This window comes from Lepidochelys kempii, chromosome 3 (assembly GCF_965140265.1).
Source record: "Lepidochelys kempii isolate rLepKem1 chromosome 3, rLepKem1.hap2, whole genome shotgun sequence".
NCBI lineage: Eukaryota > Metazoa > Chordata > Testudines > Cheloniidae > Lepidochelys > Lepidochelys kempii.
This window is the reverse complement of record NC_133258.1, coordinates 66,138,589-66,164,666: the sequence shown is the minus strand read 5'-3', so window position 1 is coordinate 66,164,666 and position 26,078 is coordinate 66,138,589. Positions and strand designations below refer to the sequence as shown.

The 26,078-nt window shown below is 45.6% G+C and overlaps 1 protein-coding gene and 1 long non-coding RNA gene across 7 annotated transcripts in view; one reads left to right on the top strand and one right to left on the bottom strand.

Moving 5' to 3' along the window:
• The window catches only part of NT5E (5'-nucleotidase ecto), a 46,939-nt gene extending 45,027 nt beyond the window's left edge, over window positions 1-1,912 (bottom strand). For 4 of the 6 annotated variants that reach the window (XR_012157985.1, XM_073336587.1, XM_073336588.1 and 1 more), the window contains exon 1: window positions 1,127-1,911. Coding sequence is in view for 5 of the 6 variants with exons in the window: in XM_073336587.1 (XP_073192688.1) it covers window positions 1,127-1,483 (357 nt within the window). In the remaining variant the exon portion in view is untranslated. Of the gene's footprint in view, window positions 1-1,126 lie in introns of all 6 variants that reach the window. The other 2 variants (XM_073336586.1, XM_073336590.1) reach the window with 2 other exon arrangements.
• Window positions 1,064-21,873, top strand: LOC140908748 (uncharacterized). The gene is made up of 3 exons (XR_012157986.1): window positions 1,064-1,391; window positions 18,402-18,558; window positions 18,806-21,873. It is a non-coding gene; the product is annotated as an uncharacterized lncRNA (long non-coding RNA).
• The last annotated feature ends 4,205 nt before the right edge of the window (window positions 21,874-26,078 follow it).

Below are 26,078 nucleotides of genomic sequence, written 5' to 3'. Positions count from 1 at the left end.
AGGCAAAGGCAGAGTCGACGGGGGAGCATCAGCAGTCAACTCACCACAGTAAAGACACCGCAGTGAGTAGATCTAAGTACATCGACTTCAGCTACGTTATTCACTTAGCTGACGTTGTGTAACTTAGATCGACCCACCCCCACCAGTGTAGACCAGACCTGAGAATGAGAGTTACAAGTTCTACAATCTTGAAAGACACGGTAACCAGAAACAAATCACTACCTATAGCTAATACTTCCTTTATTTAATATATCAGTTAGTTTTAAATGCAAAACATGTTTTTAAAAACATTTTTTCTCATGTATCCAGCACATTTAAGATAGTTTTATTTAATTAATACAAAATTAAAATGCAAATACAGCACACTATCGTGTTAAATGTAAACTACTAAAAAATAAAGGGAAAGTTTAAAAAAAGATTTGACCAGATAAGGAAACTGTTTCTATGCTTGTTTCATTTAAATTAAGATGCTTAAAAGCAGCATTTTTCTTCTGCATAGTAAAGTTTCAAAGCTATATTAAGTCAAGGGTCACCTGTAAACTTTTGAAAGAAGAACCATAGTGTTTTGTTCAGAGTTAGGAACATTTCAGAGTTAGGAACAACCTCCCTTCCGCAGGTGTTCCTAACTCTGAGGTTCTACTGTGGTACCTCCCCTACCTTGTCTCGCCAACATTCAAGTGACCAGGCTTTCAGATCAAGGCAAATATTGCCTCGCCTTTTGCCACAGGATCACAACACACTTCACTGCTTCACCAGGCCAACCCCAGGGTTCAGCTAGGAGCTCTGCCTGCCCCTGTCTCCCAGGGGCCCCGGTGGTTCCTACTGAGCACCAGCCACTGCCCAGCAACCTGCGCACCGGGCGAAGCGCTGCGGCGCCGCGAGCTTTGGAGGGTCAAGTTCAAAACACATGGGGCCTATTTCCCTGCAGCTACCCCCCTCCCCTCCCTGCGCCCTTCCCTGGCACCAGCCCCCTGCACCCTCCCTCTCCGGCCGCCCCCCGGCCCGGCAGCCCCCCGATCATGCACCACTTATGCGCACACACCTCCGCTCCCGTAGCCCCAAGTTGCCCTGGAGCCGCCCGCCCTTGCCTGAGCCCGTGGCCCCCCGCGAGGCGCCTGCCCCTTACCATAGCGTCGTAGCCCAGGAAGTTCATGAAGCGGGCCGCTTCCCGCCCCTTGAAGTAGCTGAACCACACGGTGCCCTGGTACTGGTCGCCGGCGTCCAGGAGCAGCACGTTGGGGTGGGTGGCTCGGATCTCGCGGATCTTGGCGTACCTCCGCGCCACCCCGCCGTAGCAATCCGGGGGCCCGCCGCCGGAGCGGGTCTGGCACTTGCCGGAGTCGCGGCTGGTCTGCTCCACCCGCGCGTGGACGTCGTTGGTGTGGAGGACGGTGAGCTGGAAGGCGGCCCGGGCGGCGTGCGCCAGGCACAGCAGGGCGGCCAGCCCCGGCCAGGGGCCGGGCGCCCCGCGCAGCCTCCCCATGCCTGCCCCGCGCGCGGCTGCTGCGGCTCAAAACGGGGCCCCCTCGGGGTGGCAGCTGCGAGGAAGAGCCATGGCAGGTGCTGGGGTTGACGGCTCCACCACCCTCCCCACAGGGGTTGAGTGTGGGCGGTTAAAATAATCCGTTGTGCTCCTGCAGCTGCGGAAGTGAGGGCAGGGGTGGGGAGAGATACAGGATGTCCCCAGAGTGCTCTCTCCGAGGTAGTAAAGTTACACACAATGTTCCTTCCCCTGCCTCCCTCGAAACGGGGCGAGTCCGGGCTGCTGAGGAATTGTGTGGAAACCGCGCCGTGCCCTGCAACCGCCGGAGACCGGGCAATATCCTATGTAGTCCCGTCAACAGGACGTGATTCAGGCAGCGGGGCGGCTTGGCCAGCAGAGTGTTTGGGTTGGAGATCACTGGCTCTTTGCAAGAACTGTCGTGGTTGGCTGCTCCTCCTAGAACACCTGCAATCCCCGCCCACTTCCTCAACAGGGTGACAGGTTTCAGAGGGGTAGCCCTGTTAGTCTGGATCACGAAAAACAATGAGGAGTCCTTGTGGCATCTTAGAGACTACCACATTTATTTGGGCATAAGCTTTCCTGGGCTAGAACTCTAGAGTAGCAAGTATAAATACCCAGCACATGAAAGGATGGGAGGCACTTGGTAAGGCAAATCCCATCCTTTCATGTGCTGTGTATTTATACCTGCGACTGTGTTTTCCACTCCATACATCAGATGAAGTGGGTTCTAGCCCATGAAAGCTTATGCCCAAATAAATTTGTTAGCCTCTACGGTGCCACAAGGACTCCGCGTTGTTTTTGTCAACATGTTTAACTTGTAAGCACGTGGGCAAGAGTTCTCCCTGGGGCTGCATCAATGTGCCTAAATCCCTCATGAAAATACAGCCACAGATCAGGTGGGGATGGACTGGTCCTCAGCAATCCCCTGAGAGGAAAACTCCTGCAAGAACTGTCCCGTTCTCACAAGAAGCCTCAGTGTGTCTTTAATGTGCAGGCAGAGCACGCAAGACCTGTTTTTAAGGTATTTTTCCCCAATGACCCCATAATACTCTGGCTGTCAACTCGGGCTGTCAGCATGATTTACACACAATCTCTCAGCAGCCCGGACTCGCCCCGTTTCGAGGGAGGCAGGAGGCAGGGGAAGGAACATTGTGTGTAACTTTACTTCGGAGAGGGCACTCTTGGGACATCCTATATCTCTCCCCACCCCTGCCCTCACTTCAGCAGCTGCAGGAGTACAACTTGGGGCTGGGGTGGGCTCCAGTTGTGAGCCCCGCAGGGCTGACAGCTTGGGGCAGGGGGTTTGGTAGCTGGTGGCTGGCAGGGGGCTCCAACTGTCAGTGCCCCACAATGTCCAACACAGGTAAGTCAGTGGAAGCACTCCTGGTGAGGATGAGCACTGCTGACAGAGGGAGCATAGTGTGGACATGAAACATTGCTTTAATTACTGCTCCGACTCTACGGCCCTTAAGTTGACTTAATTTTGTCGGGTAGGGCAAGTCTATACACTTCATAATTGCTTAAAATGAAGGTGCCATTTCAACCTTAAATAGTGTCAACAGTACAATGGTCTATTTAATGATAGCTTTAGTGATCTTATTGTAGTTTAACTAGATTTCACATACTGATTTAAAAATAACACTTTCTGTTCTGTGGTGGGATGCTAAATTTATAGCTGAGGCTTGAGTATATATAGTGAGGTAGAAAACAACAGAGGGTTTGAAATGATAAACAACTTTAGAGGATAGATTTAAGTTGCAAGTGACAGCTGGGATGAAAATTATAATAAAGCTTCCTTGTAGTTGGTGGATGTAGCTCCACATGTTTTATACTTATCACACATCCAAATTACCAGAGATCAAAGAAAGACTATTTGGTAGTTTTTGTGTAAGTACTGTAACTATTGTATGTCAAAGCATTTCTTCACACAATCTGATTTTGCAAGTCGTTTCTTTCATAAATATAAAGGGAAGGGTAAACCCCTTTAAAATCCCTCCTGGCCAGAAAAAAAATCCTCTCACCTGTAAAGGGTTAAGAAGCTAAAGGTAACCTCGCTGGCACTTGACCAAAATGACCAATGAGGAGACAAGATACTTTCAAAAGCTGGGAGGAGGGAGAGAAAGAAAGGGTCTGTGTCTGTCTATATGCTGCTTTTGCTGGGGATAGACCAGGAATGGAGTCTTAGAACTTTAGTAAGTAATCTAGCTAGGTATGTGTTAGATTATGATTTCTTTAAATGGCTGAGAAAAAGAATTGTGCTGAATAGAATGACTATTTCTGTCTGTGTTTCTTTTTTGTAACTTAAGGTTTTGCCTAGAGGGATTCTCTATGTTTTGAATCTAATTACCCTGTAAGGTACCTACCATCCTGATTTTACAGGGGTGATTCCTTTACTTCTATTTCTATTAAAAATCTTCTTGTAAGAAAACTGAATGTTTTTTCATTGTTCTCAGATCCAAGGGTTTGGGTCTGTGGTCACCTATGCAAATTGGTGAGGATTTTTACCAAACCTTTCCCAGGAAGTGGGGTGCAAGGGTTGGGAGGATTTTGGGGGGGTAAGATGTGTCCAAACTATGATTCCCAGTAAACTCAGTTAGAGTTTGGTGGTGGCAGTGGATATTCCAAGGACAAAGGATAAAATTAATTTGTACCTTGGGGAAGTTTTAACCTAAGCTGGTAAAAGTAAGCTTAGGAGGTTTTCATGCAGGTCCCCACATCTGTACCCTAGAGTTCAGAGTGGGGGAGGAACCTTGACAGTTTCCTTGCTTTGTCTCCACATCACTCTTGAAAACAAAAATTTGTAACTGGAAAAAATGATACTTTATCCCAAGGTTGAGTAAGGCTGTATAAATTGCTGTCTTTTTCTTGTTGGGATGGTGTCAGGCCCTTGTCTCCTTGGAATCTGAAGTTGCTGAGATGGAATTTGAACTCAATTTGGTCTATGTCTCCTGCCCTCCTACCTCCCCCCCCCCGAGCTTACTGAAAAGTAAATGAAGTTTCTTATTCTTCTGCACTGTTATGTCCTGTGTGTAGTTTTTGAACATTGACTGTAGTATCTATCCAAGTTGGAATTTAGATGATGGGGATTTCTACAGGCATCAAAGAATCCTGCTATAAAGTGAAGTGATCTGTGACTACCAGAACAGCATAAAAAGCTATCTAATTTCATCTACTTCTCAGCTGTTTGGGTGTCTCTTTCCTCAGACCTGGTCTTCACTACAAAGTTAGGTTGATGTACGTCACCTTTAATCAACCTGTTTGTGCTTCTGTCTACGCTGAAAATTGTCTCTGACCAATGTAAACACCCTGTTATGGTTAGGGTGACCAGACGTCCCTATAAAATCAGGACTGTCCAGATATTTAGTTGTTTGTCCCGCATCCTGACTGATATACAGTTGGGACGCCATTTGTCCCAATATATTGCTTCGGTGACACTCTGGCTTTTTTTTTTTTTTTTTTTGCTTCAGCGGCACTCTGGCTTTTCTTTCTTTTTTTCTTGGGGCGACAAAAAACCTAGAGCCAGCCCTGGTGGGGGGGTGAGCCTGTGGCTGCCCCCACAGGTGTCCCGATATTTTGTTCTTGTCATCTGGTCACCCTAGTTATGGTGATGCTGTAAAACTACCTCCCCATATGGTGCAGAGCCATGGTTGACCCACCGAGGTCAATGTAGTGCTAGTGAAGACACTTTGCAACCTTTGTTGATCCTAACAGTCCACCAGCAGCTGTTCCACAATGCCCCATTCCCTGAGACAGTGACCACTCTGATCACAATTGTGAACTCCACTGCCGAGAGCTCACAGAGATCAGAAGCCACACACCCCTTAAAATTCCCCACATATATTTGAAATGCCTTTTCCTGGTTGCTCAATTTGGCAAGCATACCTACCAGCACTCCCTCTCAAATAAAGTAAAAATATTAAATGAATCAAACTGTACCAGAGAATCTCTCTGGATAGAAATTCCTTGCTTGCACATTCAGAGTATAGAAGTAGGAAATTTACTACCAACCACCTTACCAGGATGGTGATGGTGACTGTGAAATGCTCAGAGAGATTAGAGAGGCTACAAAGGCAGAAAACAATATAGTGGAGCATTTTACCTATCCTCCTATTGACTTGGCACATATCACTTGAGGAAAGGATAGATGACTGCTTTGTAGAGCAGCTTGTCCTGGAACTCAAGGGGAAAGGCAAGAGGTAAATATAGCTGAACTGCTCCTTAATAGAAACCATAAAGTAATTAAACCATAAAGTAATTAATGTCTTTGTGGGCAGAAGTGCCAAAGAAATGTTACTGTCATGGGTTTAACATCAAAAAGGGGAACTACACACAAATGAGGAAGTTAGTTAAACAGAAAAAATAATCCCAACTATACATGCAAAAATAATGAGGTCTAAATTAGTTGTTACCACTCCAGAAAGAGATCTTTGAGTCATCATCGATAGTTCTCTGAAAACATCAGTTCAATGTGAAGCAGCAGTCAAAAAAGCTAACAGTGTTAGGGACCATTAGGAAAGGTATAGGAAAAAGAGACAAAGAGTATCATAATACCATTACATAAACCAATGGTTACTCCTGGGGGAATTCTGTGGCAAAAAATTAAAAATTCTGCACACAATATTTAAAAATTCTTCATATTTTATTTGTCAGAATAACACAGTCTAATCACACCAGTTTCAATTATTTTTGGCCATTTATTTCAAAATACCTGTCAGCAAGTATCTCTGTAACAATACAGACAACCAAAAAAATTCAGGAAATGTTTTTTGATGAATAGATTCCTTACCAGGCATATTAAAACAGAACTCTTAGTAATATCCCATTTAAACTACAGTACAGAACCATATTTCCTGCACCCCTCAGAAGCAGTGCAAAGGCTTGGGAGAGTCAGGGATAACGGAGGAGCTGAGGGAGAGGGAAGTAAATTGCTGGAAAGGAGCCTGGCTGTGAACTTGGAGGGCTATTGGGTATGGGTGGGAAAAGTATAGAATGGGTTTTATGGGGGGGGAAGGATTGTTAGGGAGCTTCCCCCATGCAGACCCTGGTTGACCTCTAGCCTTTCCCATTCAGTGAGGCACATTTACCCCTGTTCCCATGTGTCCTCGCACCCCCTGTCCATGTGTCCCTCCACCTGCACTCAGACACCCACTCCCCCGCCATCCCCATGTGTTCCTGCACCCCTCTCCCATCCCCATGTGTCTCTGTTCCTCCACCCAGCCACTTCCCTGTTCCTATGTGGCTCTGTACCCCCTCCCCCTGTCCCTATGTGTCTCTGTGCCACCACTCAGCCACCCTGTGTCCCTGTCCCTGCTCCCTGTCTCTGTACCCCCCTCAGCAACTCCCCAGTTCCTATGTAGTTCTGCACCCCCACCCCCATAACCATGTGGCCCTGCACCTTCCTCCCCCCGTGGCCCTGTGCCTCCACTCCCATTAAGCCGCTGCCCCAGTCTGTCCTCCCCCATTAGCCCTTATGAGCCCCTGTCTGACCCCGCCAGCACCGCACTGTCTCCCCATAGTCCCTGTCTCCTGACCTTGCCTGACAGGCGCTACAAAGAAGGCAGGCTCTTTCTCTTCCCTCACTGGAGGGGAGCTGCTGCTGAGTTCTATTGCCACAGTTTCCTCTGGTGGGCAAAAGGCGGAAATGCAGCAACATTGCAGCAGAAGCTTTTTTCTGCGCAAAAAATTAAAAATATGCATGGCTTATTAATTATGTGCACATGCAGTAGCACAGAATTCCCCCAGGAGTAAATGATACACTCACACCTTAAATACTGTGTGCCATTCTGGTTGCCCCATCTCAAAAAAGATACTTTGGAATTGGAAAAGATACAGAGAAGGACAACAAAAATGAGTAGGTATGGACCAGCTTCCATATGAGGAGAGATTAAAAAAGACTGGGACTGTTCAGCGTAGAAAAAAGACAGCTAAGGAGGGATATGATAGGGGGCTATAAAATCATGGATGGTAAGGAGAAAGTGAATAAGGAAGTGTTGTTTACCCCTTCACATAACACAAGAACAACGGGTCACCCAATGAAATTAGTAGAGAGCAGGTTTAAAACAAACAAAAGGCAGTACTTCTTCACACAGTGCACAGTCAACCTGTGGAACTCGTTTCCATGGATGATGTGAAGACCAAAAGTATAATTGGGTTCAGTATAACTAAGGATAAGCTTATGTCACGGAAGTCACAGATTCAGTGACTTTCAGAGTCCTCCATAGCATTTTCTGCTTCAGCCCCACGGTGATGTGCTGGAGCTGTCAGCCAGCAGGGACTCTGGAGCTCCCAGCTTCGGTGGGCTGCAGGGGGCAACTGCAGTTCTCAGCCTCTGGCCCCGGAGCTTTGAGCCACTGCAGGTGGCAGAGGGACCCTATGCTCTAAGCCGCTATAGGTGGCAGGTGCTGCCCCCGCTTCCGTAACGGTGCTTGGGCTTTCATCCCTCCATCCTCTAGGGCTTCAGTCCTCCTCCCATCAGCCCCATTTTGTCACAATTATTTTTAGTAAAAGTCAGGGACAGGTCAAGGGCTTCCATGAATTTTTGTTTATTTCCCGTGATCTGTCTCTGACGTTCACTAAAGATAACCATGACAAAATCTTAACCTGAAGTATAACTGAACACTAATGTTTTTAAAAATAAAATAAACAATAGAATATTTCAACAATTTATATTATGAAATATCAGTAATAGTGCATATTATTATTCACTACTACACCATTAAATAAAGTAAAAATGTTATAAAAATAAAAACAAATGAAAACTAAAAACAAATTTTGAAATTCTGAAACAATCTTCTAAAATTTCCCAAAATGAAATTTTTTCCTTGGGAATTTTTGCCAAAATTTATACTTTTCAAAATGTTTTTTTTGACAAAAATAGCACATTTTACTAGAAAAATGTTTTGATGAAAAATTTCCAGCCAGTTCTAATGGACCTATTAATCCCTGGTTTGCTATATTCAAAGTAATGTCTTCTTGTCAACGTATTGTGTTTACATAATATATGAATTGTTCACTTTAATATGTGAAAGAGCAAAAAAGTTTTATAGTACTAAAAAAAAGCTTCTAAATCAGTTTATGCATGCTAATACTGACCATTCTGAATGCCTGGTCTCACCATGGAAATGCTAATATCCTGGGACTGACATGGATTTAACAACACAGTATACAAGATAAACTCTTGTATGCAGTGTTGTTAAAGCCGTGTCAGTCCCAGGATATTAGCATTTCCATTGTTTTCTTACCTTTTAGAAATAACTTATTAGCTAATCTATGTACTTGTGCAATCCCAGTCACTATAGTATTTTTCTCAAGTATTTGAAAATAGAACTCAGTGTAATAGTTTCACTCTTTCTGTCTTCTCAGCCTGTAAGAAAAATAGCTTGATTAGTTCATAGATTGTTGCGTGTGAAGAATAGACTGAAGGAATGTCACGGAGTAGAATTTTTCATGTACTTCTGAACATGGTGAGATTATGACAGATCTTCTGACAGCAAGTTCTGTGGATTTGGTCCAGCTCCTGTGATCAGAAGCCTCCTCATATTGGCTGACAGTTTCATCATTCCAGTGGGTTATCATGGAAGGGCATAATCATAGCAGTGATCTTTCAAGTAATTAGGGATAGCCTCAGAGAGTGTTTTTAATATCTGGCTGGACGGGCCCTGAACTGGTCTCTGTATTACTTGGGGTGCCAGTGCAGTGAGTGGAGCACTGAGATGATGTGTACACAGTGTCTTGTGCTGCTAAGTAGATGGGCTGCTGCATTTTGTACCAGTTGAAGCTTTCTTGAGGATGTGCAGCTTCACTCCTAGATATAAGTGGCAATAATCCAATCCAGAGGTCATGAATGACTGGGGCCATGATCTGTGTTTGATAGTATGGGGCACAAACTTCTGGCCAATTGTTTGTGAGTCTGTGTGTTTTGCCACAATAGCTATTGGAGCATTCAGTGGCATTGGGGAGTCCAGAAGGAACTTGGACTTGCCAATTGATTTAACTGGTTGAGGGCAAATGATCTCAATAAAGGAGGAGGCAAGTTCTTCAAAATGCTTGATTAAAAGACTATTATTTTCTTAATAGTAAATAATTAAGAATCAACTATATAATAAGGTTCCAGGACTGATACCAGTCTGTGTGTCACTCTGAAGCCTAGAATGTCTGTTGAATCAGTGTGAAATGATAGAAGCATCTACAAGCATGGTTGACAGCTTTTTTTGTTAAGAATATGACCAGGTGGAATCATCACTGGGATTCACAATCTGTTATTCTCTCCTCCCCCATGACTTTTTTTAACCACACACACACAGCTTTACAAATTACACCTGGGCAACAGCATGTGCTTTCAGCTTCTAGTAGAAAATAATTTCCTTGGATGGTCATAGTAAATTAATTTTAAGGACATCTTTAAAGTGAGCACATACTATGTATGACGTGCACAATGGTCACAGCAGTAAGGCAATTTAAAAAAAAGATTAAAGTAGATAAATGAAGACATTATTAAAGGTATAATTAGTTGTTTACCAGAGAAATAAACCACGTCAAACAAGTAAGCATGTGCAGTTTGTTGTCATTTTTGCCAGGGAACTTTTGCCCTAACTCAAGCTTTCTTTATAATGGCCTGCCCTCGTGCTATTTTTGGCAACATATTTATATTGAAATAAGGAAATACAAGACCTGTACAAAACAATAAAGAACATCAAGTCACCTTAAATAAATCTGAATTACATACCAAGCCATATTATTTTTTTGCTTTGTTCTTACAGTTAGGTAAAAATTAAATTTCATTAGTTCATTCATGACAAACATTTTAAGTGCACATGCTGAAAATTAAATGCTGATATTTTTCAGATGTCAGTCTTAATGGTGCTTAAAGGATGTGGATAAATTGGAGAGAGTCCAGTGAAGGGCAACAAAAATGATTAGGGGTCTAGAACACATGACTTATGAGGAGAGGCTGAGGGAGCTGGGATTGTTTAGCCTGCAGAAGAGAAGAATGAGGGGGGATTTGATAGCTGCTTTCAACTACCTGAAAGGGGGTTCCAAAGAGGATGGCTCTAGACTGTTCTCAATGGTAGCAGATGACAGAACGAGGAGTAATGGTCTCAAGTTGCAGTGGGGGAGGTTTAGATTGGATATTAGGAAAAACTTTTTCACTAAGAGGGTGGTGAAACACTGGAATGCATTACCTAGGGAGGTGGTAGAATCTCCTTCCTTAGAGGTTTTTAAGGTCAGGCTTGACAAAGCCCTGGCTGGGATGATTTAACTGGGAATTGGTCCTGCTTCGAGCAGGGGGTTGGACTAGATGACCTTCAGGGGTCCCTTCCAACCCTGATATTCTATGATTCTATTGTCTCTTTCTTCTCCTTAAATCTATCTCCACTTCTCTCTGTTCTGCCTCTTTTAGTTTCTTTCTAGTCTGCTTATCCTGTCCCTTTCAGTCCTATTTTCAGAATCTGTCATTGTGGTGTGCCACACTAGCTGTTTTTTTCCTTGTCAGCATCTCTGGTCAATTCCACAATGTTGGTTGCTCCTACTACTGGTCGTGCATCTTCTGATTGTTTTTGGAAAGATGTCAAAGCATGTGACATTTGATGTCCTACTGAATATGAATGCCATAGATTCTTGATCATGGCTAGAGAGATTTACCTAAATGGCAAGGCTCTGCTGTTAGTCATTGTCTTTTTCCTTCCTGAACCTCCTCCTCTCTTCTGGACTGAGGCTCATTCTGCCTGGAATTACTGCATTACTCTCTTTTTGTGGAAAAAGCCTCTAGAATTTAATAGAAAATGATAACTTTTTTGCGTTCCATGTTGTATGAAATATTCATTGGGTCAGAAAGAATGTGAACAGGGCTCGATAGCCCAGTGGTAGGGCACTCTGCTGGGAGATCAAGACCAATCCCTGCTCCAATGAATTTTTAAGTGTTTTATAAACAGTGGAACAACTTAATTATCATGGGGTGCATCTCCTCTCCCACCATCTCCCTGCAGAAACAGCATGGACTCCAGTGGTTGTTCCCTCACTGTACCCTTTTATTTTAAATTCCCTCTCCCATTTCCACAACACCCCCCCGTGCAACAATCTATTTACAGCACCAACAGCACTTTTTGTCCCTCTCCCCAGGACCTGAGGGGAACAGAGGTCTCCGTCCCTTGATGCCTCCATGTAACTGGGCTCACCCAGCCCTAGTCCCCTCTCTCCCACTTGGGACTTTCTTCCTGTCTCCTTACCGGCCCACCTAGCAAATCCCGCTAAATGTCACCTGGGCAAGGATGAAACAACGGACCTCCATGTAATGAGGCAGAGTGGCCTCATTCTGGATGTGCAGCTTCACTCCTAGATATAAGTGGCAATAATCCACTTGGTTAACTCACCTTGTTGGGCTCAGCTAACCCCACCCCACCCCTACACCCTCAGAGGAAGGGGAGAGGCAGGGCAGCAAGTATATGAGCGAGGCCCTGCAGCTCAGTTGGAGGCAAGTCAGGGAAGGAGCCAGACATCCTTCCTAGGAGCCGAACTGCCAGCAGAGCCATCGACTGGCTGAGGTGGGTGACAGTTCTCGGAGCCAGCCTGGTGAGAAGACCACCTGCTGCTCCATAAGACGGAGAGACCCAGGGCAGAAGTGGAGAATAGGCCACTCTGTGCAGACACGGGGAACCAGTCCCCAGCAGCCATGGAGCAGTCCCACCAGAGACCGGAAGGAAGTAGCCCAGGAAAACAAGGCGTTGACTCGGCTGTGTGGCTGGGAGGCAAGGCAGTGAACCCATGCTTCCCCGCCGACCATGCAACGAGATCCCCCATTGCTTCTAGGACCCTGGGCTGGGAACCAGTGGAGCAGGGTGGGCCCCCCTATCTTTGGCCCTGCTTTATGAGCACTAACCCTTAGGCCAGAAGGCCTGAGCCATTGACTGTCTACTTGCTTAGATCTCAGGCAGGAGCCCTGAGCCACTGTTTGTCTGCTTGGCTCCCACCCAGAAGGCCTGAGCTACCGGGCCTTAGCTGCAAGCCAGGATGCCTGATAGATCAACCCAGTGCAAGCACCAATTCCCTGTTGCCGCCAAAGGGGGCGCCCCTGACCTTAACTTGGGTACACTTTAGGAAAGGGCACAGTGTGACCCTGGGCCAATAAGGTCCAGGCGCTCCAGTTGTGCCTCACACCTTCCTCAAGGAAACAGATATGCTGGTTTTTAGGACTGGCTGGGTACTACCACCAATTTATTCTGGGTTTTCTCAACCATCACAACACCTTTCACTGATCTTCTCAAGAATGGGAGCCCAAGAAAATCCAGTGGACCAAAGCTTGTGAGGAGGCTTTTAGAGTCCTGAAGGCCCAACTCTGCAGAGAACCCATTTTGTACAGCCTTGACTTCACCAAGGAGTTCCTGCTACTGACCGAAGCATCGGACATGGGGCTAAGAGCCATTTTGTCCCAGGTAGTGTGAGGTGACTAACACCCCATCTTGTACATTAGTTGAAAGCTGTTCCCAAGGAAGAAGGCCTACTTTGTGATTGAAAAGGAGGCGCTGGCAGTAACGTGGGCAATGGACTTGCTCTGCTACTACCTTCTGGACACTCACTTCACATTAGTCACTGACCATGCCCTCCTATGATGGCTACATGCCATGAAGGATACTAACCCCCGAATTCTGAGATAGTACCGCTCACTCCAGCTCTTTTCCTTCTGCCTTCAACACTGGGCTGGAAGAGCCCACCTGAATGCTGACTTCTTTTCGCAGGATGAAGGACAGTAGATGGTGGTGAGAGTCAGACCCCTAAATGGGGTCATGATGGGGGGATATGTGATGAAGAAGAGAAACTGCCAGCCAGCACAGCAGGAGTTAAAGAGAGCCTTTGGGTCCAAGTAGCTCTACCCCATTATATCTGCAGCCAATGCCAGGCCTGGAGGGGGGAGAAAAGGAGGGATCCTGACCCAGTTCAGGGCTGACTGGCAAAGAGGCAGGAGCTAGCTGCCTCCTGCCTGAGTGGAAAGAGCAATAGCCTGCCACGGCAGCCACCTGGGAGTAAGCACTGTCTCCCCAGCCAAGGGAGACTGTGAAGGAGACCTAGGAGTCTCCAGCACCTGAGGTAACTTCACCAGCTTGCAGCTGCCCCGCCCAAAGGAGCCTGAGACTGCGGCAAGGCGCCACCCATGACACAAGAGAGGACCCTATGGGAACAAGCCACCTAGCAAATTGGACTGGAGGGGCTATGCCCCAAACTGGACAGACAGGTAGAAGTAGCTCAGGGCAGTGGATTTTGACTCCCTGCTGGGAGGCCCCCCACTTCAGGTGTTGATATACCCAGGGCCCTAGTCTGGGACCTGGTGGAGAGGGAGGGTCCAAGTCATCCTAACCCCCCTGGCCTTAAAGACTGTGAGGCTCCTCAATCAAACAGGGAGCTGAAAGCCATGCGCTCTAACCACTAGGCTGCCTGGCCCTCCAAGCTGCCTGTTACAGGGTAATACTCTCTCCATTTTACAGATGGGTTTTACAAAGGGGTTTAGATGCCTAACTGCCACTTTAGACATCTAAATGCAAAATTTAGATGTGGGGCCTGATCCAGTAGGCATGCTCAAAGCACACCTACCCTGCACAAACACAACAGTGAGGGCATCCCTGGTATAGCTTATAGCCCAGTGCTTAGTGCACTCATCTTGGAGGGATCGTAACACAGCCATCACATGTTTTAGATGGTCCTACCAGTTTAAACCATAGACTATGACAGAGGTTCTCAAACTTTAGTAATCCAAAGACCCCCATTTTGTTTGAAAATTTTTCAGGGACCACCTAGCCCTCCACTCAGCCCCAGGCCCTGCCCCCACTCCACCCCTTCTCCCAAGGAAAAATATTGGATAGCTGCTTGTTAATCGAGCGCTGTCCATTCTGTGCACTGAATAAGGCAAGGAAAAATAGTATGTGTTCATGTAATTAAAAGCTGTATCATAATGAATATGCACAAGGGGGCCAAATTAAGGTTTCACAGGCAACCTTAATTCTGGCATTTTGTAATTTTTGAGTGCTTGACTTTGCAACCTTAGTAATGTTCTTTTAACATAGTTTTTTGGCGGGGAGAGAGGTTGTAATTTGCTAGGTATTTAAAAGAGCAAACTGAAAAAATAGAAATTCCATCATGAGGCATGATATTGACAGCCCCATGGTTCAGCAGCAGATTGGAACCTCTATATCCACCCCACAGACTCAGCCACTTGAGCTAATGGAGTAACTGATAGATTGTCATCCTCTATATGGACCAGGACTAGATGGGGACAAGACATATACTTTGCTAGTGGGTTTCTCAGATTTGCTGACAGCACAGGAAGAGTGAGACTGAGGAATCTTAGATTCCATTCCAGACTCTGGAGGAGAGTGTTCTCTTGACACTTCTGCCTATTCCCCACAAGCTTGACCCCTTCTGCTCCATCCTGGCCCTGTCTCTTCATCACCTCTGATTCCTCATCCAATTCCAGTCTCCTTGCCCAGCCAATCCTAGTCTTCCCCTCCAAGATTGCTGCCTAAGTCCCAATCTCCTCCTTCCTACATCCATTCACAATCTCCTTGCACAGCCAGTCCCACTTCTCCCCTTGTATCCCAGCTCATCAGATGTTTCCACTTCCCCACTGCGCTTGTTCCTCTTACTTTGGTTTCTAGTCCCAATCTCCTTGTCCAGCCAGTCCCAGACATTCCCTTCCTTCCAGCTACTTGTCCAATTTAAGTGTTCCCACCTGAGCTGACTGGCTTCCTGTGTCCACCCCCCAAATTTCCCTCACCAGCTCCCAGTCCCAGTCTAGACCCTTCCAGTCTCAACCTCCCTACTCAACCAGTCCCCTTTCCCCTCCCCTCCACTCCAGTGCCCAGTTTCATTCTCCTTGCCCAGCCAGTCCCAGTTTCTCTCCTGCCTCAAGGCCTAGTCTCTCCAGACTTGTTTTAATCTACTCCTTTCCCTCCCTTGGTCCAGCTTTTGTTCCCTCTGCATTTGAATCAAATGGCTTCTTCGGCACTGCCTGGGTGCCAGAAAGTTGTGGGTTTTTTTGCAGGGGGGAGGTAGGCTCCTTGCTTTCAGTTCTAGTGCCCAGCCCCACCCTACTTGGAGCAGCAATTATGTGACTTCCACTCTGTAGCCCTGTGCTAGAAGGAGCTTGCACACTTGCTCTATGGGGATGGTGCTTTGCAGTCTGATAAGCACTAGGACCTGCGGGGAAGACGGAATCTTTGGAGATTTAGCTGTTAAACTCCAAGAAGTCTGTACTGAGCATGTGCACACTGAGATTTTTCAAAGGTTTATACCTTTGGGTGGATTTTCAGGAACAAACAACAGGACAATGTTGACACACAGGACAGCACCATGCCAAATTTCAAATCCCTTGTCTAAGGTGTGGGTGTGCTAGATCTCCTCAGAGAAAAGACTGCAAGAGTTTTTTTTTATTGGGGCAAAACAACGTATTTTCCCCTAGCCTCATTCTCAGAAATGGCTGAACTGTTTGATCAGAAATGTTCAAATAAATAAAACAGCCTGAGACAGACACCTGGCATGAAAATTTTCAGCTTCAACGGTTAAAGTCTGGTAAAGTTGTAAGCACCTGAAAACAGGGTTTTATAAAGGAAAGTGTCAGGCAATCTTAATAGGCAGCGCTACCATCCCCGCCTATAATATAAAAGTTATAAAACAGTAGCTACTATGGTCCCAATACTGCAATGAGGTGTGCATGCCTGTAGCCCTGCTCCTGAATATAGCTGCATGGAAGTTAGTGGGACTCTATTGGTGTGTGTGTGTGTGTGTGTGTGTGTGTGTGTAGGTATCCACCATGCAAAACAAGTTGTAGGATTGGGGCCTTGTTTGGATACAGCATGTTGCCTTCCAAAATTATATGATTTTGGTGCTCTGTCATCTCTAAGCACATCTTTATGGTATCTAACTTTGATATGAAACCCTACGTGTGGGTGTCAGGGTATAAAATATATATATAAATTCTATAAACACTGATGCACACATTGGCACGGCTCATGTATATAACATTTTTATGTGCATAAGTGTTTTTGGAATTAGGGCCTTGGCCACAAACCTGCAGCTTGTGTCCTCAGTTGCCTGCTATATCTTATAAATAGGCACATATTTGTAGTTTAATATTTACAAATTAGCTATAAATTTTTTTAATTAAAGCAGTTTTGAGGAAAAAAATATTCTCCAAAACATTTTCAGTGAGATATATATTTGAATGCAAAATAGTATCTGCATACAAAAAGAAAAGAAAAGGAAAAAAAAAGAAAAGAAAGAAAACCCCAAAGAAACCCCGGGGAGTAAAATGCCTTGTATTTGATGAAATGGGATATTTTTGCAAGCTTCATTTAGAAATAACATCTACTGTATAATGATAACTGTGCAGAACTACTTGCTATTTTTATAGTGTAATGCTTCACTCTGCTGGAAGTGAATGCTTCATTTTCAGTTTTTAGTTTAATTATGAAAATCTACCCTCTGCTGTATTATTTTTCTGTAATTCATTTGTCTTAAATAATTTTCAGTATAAATAACATTTTAGCACAAATTAAAGCTTTCTGACTTTCAGTTCTAATTTAGGATTCATATATACTCTGCAGGTTTTATATTATATTGTGAAAGCTGACTGACATATCTCATTTTGCCTCAGTTTCTCCGGTACCTTAATAGTCTGACAAGAGGGGAACAAAAGGGGGGACAATTGTACCAGTGCCACAAATTCAGGGGTCCCACTAGAACATATGTAACATTTGTATAAATAAAGTGAAATGGGAGAGGATTGGATCCCTGCAAACATGGGGTACTGGGGCCCCAAATGTCTTTAGATGGTCTTTCTCCTAACCCATAAGAAAATATAGGTAAAGGAAAAATATGAAAGAAGGGGGAGCATTTCGAGGCAGCTATGATCAGACAAGTATTTCTTCTGTGTTTGTCAGACCTCAGCCCTGCAAGTGACATCCCTTGTGGGAGAGGCTCCTTAGTCCATTCCACTTTGACCAAACATTCCTAATAGAGTATGTTCCAAAATAGTCTGAATGAAATTCCCAAACAATTTAAAATTCAAATTGTCTAATCAAAATAAAATATACTATGAATGTAGACAGAAAATCAGATTTAGCCAAAGGGAAATGGCTGGATAACTTATCTAATCCTGCTTGGAAAGAGTTAGGCCAGATAGGCGTATCTTGGATGCATTACAAAAGAAACAGTATCTTACTACTTCTCTGCCCCTTGGCGTGGGTGGATGTCAGGAAGACAATCTCTTCCTTCTACTTGGTTGTCATCTTTCCCTCTTTGATCCCGTTGGCCAGCCAACATCTCAGAGAAACAGCTTCTAGTGTCTGTCTTCCATCCCTCCTCCTCCTTCAGACACTAGTCCTTTATAGCTTGTGGCCATTTTTGATGTTCAGGTTGTGACAGAATTCATTACTCTATAAAACATGCTGGTTGTAGTTACATCAGCATTTCAATTAAATGTTTATCGGGTACCTTACCACTGGAGGGTAAGAGAAACTATATTATGGTTAATATCTTGTAGCACAATCCCTTTACCCCATGCCCTTCAACTAACTAGAATTTTTTCCCAATTTCCTTTGTCAGAAACTAGCATTTCAAAAGCCCTTTTGATATTGCATGCACCATAGTCAGCATAAAGGGTTAAGATGATCTAGTGATCCTGGTTTACATGTCAGTCTCACCTGCCTGGGGTTAGGCTGAGACAAGGTCTGTCCATAAAGCAACAGGATCTATATTTTTTTATGGTTTCCTCCTACTAGTATTTCTATACTATATCAAGAATTATTGACAGGCTAAAGTTAATCTTTCACAGAGGCTAAGGACTGATCTTGATTTACTTTGCTGTGTCCTAGTTTCATCCATGTTTCTTTGGTGATTTTGTATTTTCCAGACCTGACCCACTGGCTTCCTGCTTCTGCCTATTGTACTCCAGCTCACTGGCAAGAAAGTAATAGAGGACCCTAACAAAGAACTAGGAGAAAAGGGGCCATTTCACTCTTCTGAACCCTTGAGACAAGATGACAAAAATCACCAAGCCCTTCTTACAGGTAGCAAGCCCAGTCAGACTTGGAAACGTAAATTAAACCAAACACCCACAGAGGAACTTTTTGTGGTTTGGGTGGTAATTCCCAGAGTTCACTAAAAGTGTGTGTGGCATACTTTTAGCTATTCTGCTGACGTGTAGTAATAAATATTTTATTCTACGTATGTCCTGGTCATTTTGGAAAGCTATAGAGTTCATTGTGGGCCAAAAAAAATATTTTCAATTTACTTTCTTTCCTTTGTTTTCCACAGAATATATCCTGATCCCAAACAGGCCATACACTACTGACCCTGTTCCTTTGCATTATCCTTCCGCTTATGTAAAACCAACTGCTGTTTCCCAGCTGTTAGTGTAATGCCTAACCTGCATGCCATAATGTCCCCTCTTAGCAGGGGCGGCTCTACCAATTTTGCCGCCCCAAGCAGTCGCCGCTGAATTGCTGCCGCTGCAACAGTGGCAGAGCTGCCACCAAATTGCTGCCACGCCAGGAAGAACAGCGGAGCTGCCGCCAAATTGCCGCTGCGGGACACGGACGGCCACCCCATTCTGAATGCCGCCCCAAGCACCTGCTTGGAAAGCTGGTGCCTGGAGCCGGCCCTGCCTCTTAGAACATCAGGAAGATCTCCCCTCAGCTCAGCAGCATGTTTTAAGGGGGCCATTTGTGAAGCAGATGATAAGCTCCTTTTCTGATTGCTGGGGTATTGCACAACGTACTGAGACAATACAGCAGGTATTGCCAGTTGGTACATTCAATTATCCCAAGATTGTGTTGACCTCAGAAGGGATCATTGGTGTGCATGGTGCCAATTAAAGCTGGCTGGGAATTTTCCGATTACATGGTTTTCTGTAGGAAAATGCTGACTTGTCAAAACCAAAACTATTTGCAGGAAAGGGTCAGTTTCAACAAGTGTCCAGATTTCGGGGAAAGGAGTGTGTAAAGAGTTTTGAAATTTTCAAAACATCCTGTTTTGACAGTTTTGAAATGGAAAAATGCATTTTTGGTTTGAAATGACTTTTTGTTCAGAAATTTTAATTTACACTAAAGTAAAATATATTTAAGGGTTGAAATGGAAACACAATGATTTGAAATGATCACAATGAAACATTTTAACTGACTTAGTACAAAAAAATTCAGATTATTGGTGTGTGGAAAAAAATGTGAGATTTTGACTTTTCATTCTGATTTGGGATCTGAAATTTTTTCAAAACCTCAAATTCTCATGGGATGGGAAAAGCCTTTCCTGCCCAGCTCCACTGGTAATATATAATGCAAATTTGGTGCAAAGCCTCATCATACCACAATGCAGATCATTCTTGTTACACACATCATAATAATTCTGTGGGAGCCATCAGGGTTTAGTAAGAGTGCAGAACCTGGATAAGATTAAAATGAATCCTTTGCCAAGCAGAGTTGGAGCTAAGCTATAAAGTTCATATTTGGATTCAGATCAAACTAGAACAGACCCAGAGTTCTGGGGTATTCAGTTACAAGGCATTGGTTTATTATGTTGTAGTGATAAGGGCCAGCCATTAAATTTGGCTCTGCATCTGAACTTCTCTAAAAGGTGGGATTGATTGGATCTGTGGATTTATTTTGGCCCCATCTCTATGTACGAAGAACAAATACGGTATGTGGCCATTTTTCCCAGGGGGAACAACTCCACTTCTTCAAAAGTTTTGGTTTCCCTTTCTTCCTTTTGAGAATTCAGGAGCATACACCCTCATATTCTGTCCACTGGGTATGTGATGGACGGTGGATGCAGCTTTGCCCTTGTGAAAATTTAGGTCTTAATTTGTACATACTATAAAGCAGCTAGAATACTTTAAGAAGACATATAGCCCAGTTCTATCAGCCTTACTCACAATGAGTAGTGCCTTCTCCAAGAGCAGTTGATACTCACAGAACAAGTACCAAAGATATTACTCACTATGAGTAAGGCTGGTAGATTGGGCCCTATATAAATGATAATTTATTATTTTATTAAGATATGCTGTCTTTACCTATGTAACTTGTTAATTATTGAGAAACTGCCCAGTGCAAACTGAAATCCTCAGTCCATTCTCTCCTACCTCCCATCAGTAAACATACAATCTTCTCAGTTTTGTATCCTAAAAATAAATATTAGCTATAGGAGTTTATACTGTAAGTTATTACAATGGGCAGGAACCATCTCTTTCTTTTCAGAGTAGCAGCCATGTTAGTCTGTATTCTCAAAAAGAAAAGGAGTACTTGTGGCACCTTAGAGACTAACAAATTTATTTGAGCATAAGCTTTCGTGAGCTACAGCTCACTTCATCGGATGCATTCAGTGGAAAATACAGTGGGGAGATTTATATACACAGAGAACATGAAAAATGGGTGTTACCATACACACTGTAACGAGAGTGATCACTTAAGGTGAGCTATTACCAGCAGGTGAGCGGGGGGAAGGGGAACCTTTTGTAGCGATAATCAAGGTGGGCCATTTCCAGCAGTTGACAAGAACGTCTGAGGAACAGTGGTGAGTGTGGAGTACTTGTGGCATTCTTTCTTTATCTGCTGTGAAGCAAAAACTTTGTGTGCTATCAAGTAATAAATAAGCTGTTGACCATGACCTGCCATGCAATTGCTATATTGATTTGGCTGGAAGTGAAGTCTTTTAGTCCAGGGTGATGCCTGCATACTATGGTCTGGTGTTGGGACACCTAGAAATACCTGAAATAGATAACACCAGGCAGTCAGTTAGGCGGCAGGAGATTCTGAAATCTGAAGTGTTTTCTTCTTCATCTCCATAAGATGGGGCAATAGCTCCTCTTACAGGCTGATGTTTGAGTGCTCATACTTGAATCAAATGAACTGTAAGTCTCTCTTCAATTCTTACTGCTGTTGTTCGCAGCCTTATATGCCTGCAAACATCAGTCAAATCTTCCTTTGTGTAGATTAGGATTTTAAAAGGTGCCAGGGGAAACCTCCAGAGAAAGTTCAATTATCTTCATTTAACTTATAAGTGGAACCAGTTAAGGAGATGGCAAGAGAACAAGGAGAATTTTGCAATGTTTCGTAACCAGTTACTTTTGCTGTGTCTACCAAGGGAAGTGCTACAGCTTTTTATGCTGTGGGTCATTCAGTCAAATATTGTCGGATTTGACGGTAGGTTCTGTGCTGATCTGTAAGCTGTTTAGGTGGCTATTATATTATCATTATCATTATTATAATTTACTGTCAGTGCAGCACTGGCAGAGATGCTGGACAGCATGTTTTTGTCACTGTAGAACGGTGAGAATTTTGCTATGTATAGGGGAAATGGCTGTGGCTACCTCTAAGGGTATGTCTACACTACGAAATTAGGTCGAATTTATAGAAGTCGGTTTTTTTGAAATCGGTTTTATATATTCGAGTGTGTGTGTCCCCACAGAAAATGCTCTAAGTGCATTAAGTGCATTAACTCGGCGGAGCGCTTCCACAGTACCGAGGCAAGCGTCGACTTCCGGAGCGTTGCACTGTGGGTAGCTATCCCACAGTTCCCGCAGTCTCCGCTGCCCATTGGAATTCTGGGTTGATATCCCAATGCCTGATGGGGCTAAAACATTGTCGCGGGTGGTTCTGGGTACATATCGTCAGGCCCCCGTTCCCACCCTCCCTCCCCCCGTGAAAGCAAGGGCAGACAATCGTTTCGCGCCTTTTTTCATGAGTTACCTGTGCAGACACCATACCATGGCAAGCATGGAGCCAGCTCAGGTAACCGTCACCCTATGTCTCCTGGGTGCTGGCAGACGCGGTACGGCTTTGCTGCACAGTAGCAGCAACCCATTGCCTTCTGGCAGCAGACGGTGCAATACGACTGGTAGTCGTCCTCGTCGTGTCCGAGGTGCTCCTGGCCACATCGGCTGGGAGCGCCTGGGCAGACATGGGTGCAGGGACTAAATTTGGAGTGACTTGACCAGGTCATTCTCTTTAGTCCTGCAGTCCTATTGAACCGTCTTATGGTGAGCGGGCAGGCGATACGGACTGCTAGCAGTCGTACTGTACCATCTTCTGCCAGGCAGGCAAGAGATGAGGATTGCTAGCAGTCGTATTGTACCATCTTATGCCAGGCAGGCAAGAGATGAAGATGGCTAGCAGTCGTACTGTACCATCTTCTGCCAAGCAGCCATGAGATGTGGATGGCATGCAGTCCTTCTGCACCGTCTGCTGCCAGCCAAAGATGTAAAGGATAGATGGAGTGGGTCAGAACAAGAAATAGACCAGATTTGTTTTGTACTCATTTTCCTCCTCCCCTGTCTAGATCACACTGCAGTCACTCACAGAGAAGGCGCAGCGAGGTAAATCTAGCCATGTATCAATCAGAGGCCAGGCTAACCTCCTTGTTCCAATAACAACGATAACTTTGGTGCACCATTTCTTATTGGAACCCTCCGTGCAGTCCTGCCTGAAATACTCCTTGATGTACAGGCACACCCTTTGTTGATTTTAGCTCCCTGAAGCCAACCCTGTAAGCCATGTCGTCAGTCGCCCCTCCCTCCGTCAGAGCAACGGCAGACAATCGTTCCGCGCCTTTTTTCTGTTCGGACGCCATACCAAGGCAAGCATGGAGGCCGCTGAGCTCATTTTGGCAATTAGGAGCACATCAACCACCACACGCATTATCCAGCAGTATATGCAGCACCAGAACATGGCAACGCGATACCGGGCGAGGAGGCGACGTCAGCGCGGTCCCGTGAGTGATCAGGACATGGACACAGATTTCTCTGAAAGCATGGGCCCTGACAATGCATGCATCATTGTGCTAATGGGGCAGGTTCATGCTGTGGAACGCCGATTCTGGGCTCGGGAAACAAGCACAGACTGGTGGGACCGCATAGTGTTGCAGGTCTGGGACGATTCCCAGTGGCTGTGAAACTTTCGCATGCGTAAGGGCACTTTCATGGAACTTTGTGACTTGCTTTCCCCTGCCCTGAAGCGCATGAATACCAGGATGAGAGCAGCCCTCACAGTTGAGAAGCGAGTGGCGATAGCCCTGTGGAAGCTTGCAACGCCAGACAGCTACCGGTGAGTTGGGAATCAATTTGGAGTGGGCAAATCTACTGTGGGGGCTGCTGTGATGCAAGTAGCTCACGCAATCAAAGATCTGCTGATATCAAGGGTAGTGACCCTGGGAAATGTGCAGGTCATAGTGGATGGCTTTGCTGCAATGGGATTCCCTAACTGTGGTGGGGCTATAGACGGAACCCATATCCCTATCTTGGCACCAGAGCACCAAGCCGGCGAGTACATAAACCGCAAGGGGTACTTTTCGATAGTGCTGCAAGCTCTGGTGGATCACAAGGGACGTTTCACCAACATCAACGTGGGATGGCCGGGAAAGGTGCATGACGCTCGCATCTTCAGGAACTCTGGTCTGTTTCAAAAGCTGCAGGAAGGGACTTTCTTCCCAGACCAGAAAATAACTGTTGGGGATGTTGAAATGCCTATATGTATCCTTGGGGACCCAGCCTACCCCTTAATGCCATGGCTCATGAAGCCGTACACAGGCAGCCTGGACAGTAGTCAGGAGCTGTTCAACTACAGGCTGAGCAAGTGCAGAATGGTAGTAGAATGTGCATTTGGACATTTAAAGGCGCGCTGGCGCAGTTTACTGACTTGCTTAGACCTCAGCGAAACCAATATTCCCACTGTTATTACTGCTTGCTGTGTGCTCCACAATATCTGTGAGAGTAAGGGAGAGACGTTTATGGCGGGGTGGGAGGCTGAGGCAAATCGCCTAGCTGCTGGTTATGCGCAGCCAGACACCAGGGCGGTTAGAAGAGCACAGGAGGGCGCAGTACGCATCAGAGAAGCTTTGAAAACCAGTTTCATGACTGGCCAGGCTACAGTGTGAAAGTTCTGTTTGTTTCTCCTTGATGAAACCCCCCGCCCCTTGGTTCACTCTACTTCCCTGTAAGCTAACCACCCTCCCCTCCTCCCTTTAATCACCGCTTGCAGAGGCAATAAAGTCATTGCTGCTTCACAGTCATGCATTCGTTATTCATTCATCACACAAATAGGGAGATGACTACCAAGGTATCCCAGGAGGGGTGGTGGAGGAGGGAAGGAAAATGCCACACAGCACTTTAAGCACAGCACTTTAAAAGTTTACAACTTTAAAATTTATTGAATGACAGCCTTCTTTTTTTTGGGCAATCCTCTGTGGTGGAGTGGCTGGTTGGCCGGAGGCCCCCCCACCGCGTTCTTGGGTGTCTGGGTGTGGAGGCTATGGAACTTGGGGAGGAGGGCGGTTGGTTACAGAGGGGCAGCAGTGGCAGTCTGTGCTCCAGCTGCCTTTGCTGCAGCTCAACCATACACTGGAGCATTCTGGTTTGGTCCTGCAGCAGCCTCAGCATTGAATCCTGCCTCCTCTCATCACGCTGCCGCCACATTTGAGCTTCAGCCCTCTCTTCAGCCCGCCACTTACTCTCTTCAGCCCGCCACTTACTCTCTTCAGCCCTCCACCTCTCCTCCCGGTCATTTTGTGCTTTCCTGCACTCTGACATTATTTGCCTCCACGCATTCGTCTGTGCTCTGTCAGTGTGGGAGGACAGCATGAGCTCGGAGAACATTTCATCGCGAGTCTTTTTTTTTCTTTCTAAGCTTCATTAGCCTCTGGGAAGGAGAAGATCCTGTGATCATTGAAACACATGCAGCTGGTGGAGAAAAAAAAAGGGACAGCGGTATTTAAAAAGACACATTTTATAAAACAGTGGCTACACTCTTTCAGGGTAAACCTTGCTGTTAACATTACATACATAGCACATGTGCTTTCGTTACAAGGTCGCATTTTGCCTCCTCCCACCGCGTGACTACCCCCTCAACCTTCCCCCCTCCCTGTGGCTAACAGCGGCGAACATTTCTGTTCAGCCACAGGCAAACAGCACAGCAGGAATGGGCTCCTCTGAGTGTCCCTGAAGAAAAGCACCCTATTTCAACCAGGTGACCATGAATTATATCTCACTCTCCTGAGGATAACACAGAGAGAGAAAGAACGGATTTTGGTTGAATGCCAGCAAACATACACTGCAATGCTTTGTTCTACAGTGATTCCCGAGTACGTGTTACTGGCCTGGAGTGGTAAAGTGTCCTACCATGAAGGACGAAATAAGGCTGCCCTCCCCAGAAACCTTTTGCAAAGGCTTTAGGACTACATCTAGGAGAACCGCAAATGCCAGGGCAAAGTAATCCTTTCACATGCTTGCTTTTAAACCATGTATAGCATTTTAAAAGGTACACTCACCAGAGGTCCCTTCTCCGCCTGCTGGGTCCAGGAGGCAGCCTTGGGTGGGTTCGGGGGGTACTGGCTCCAGGTCTAGGGTGAGAAACAGTTCCTGGCTGTCGGGAAAACCAGTTTCTCCGCTTGCTTGCTGTGAGCTATCTACAACCTCCTCCTCCTCCTCCTCATCTTCTTCTTCGTCCCCAAAACCTGCTTCCGTATTGCCTCCATCTCCATTGAAGGAGTCAAACAACACGGCTGGGGTAGTGGTGGCTGAACCCCCTAAAATGGCATGCAGCTC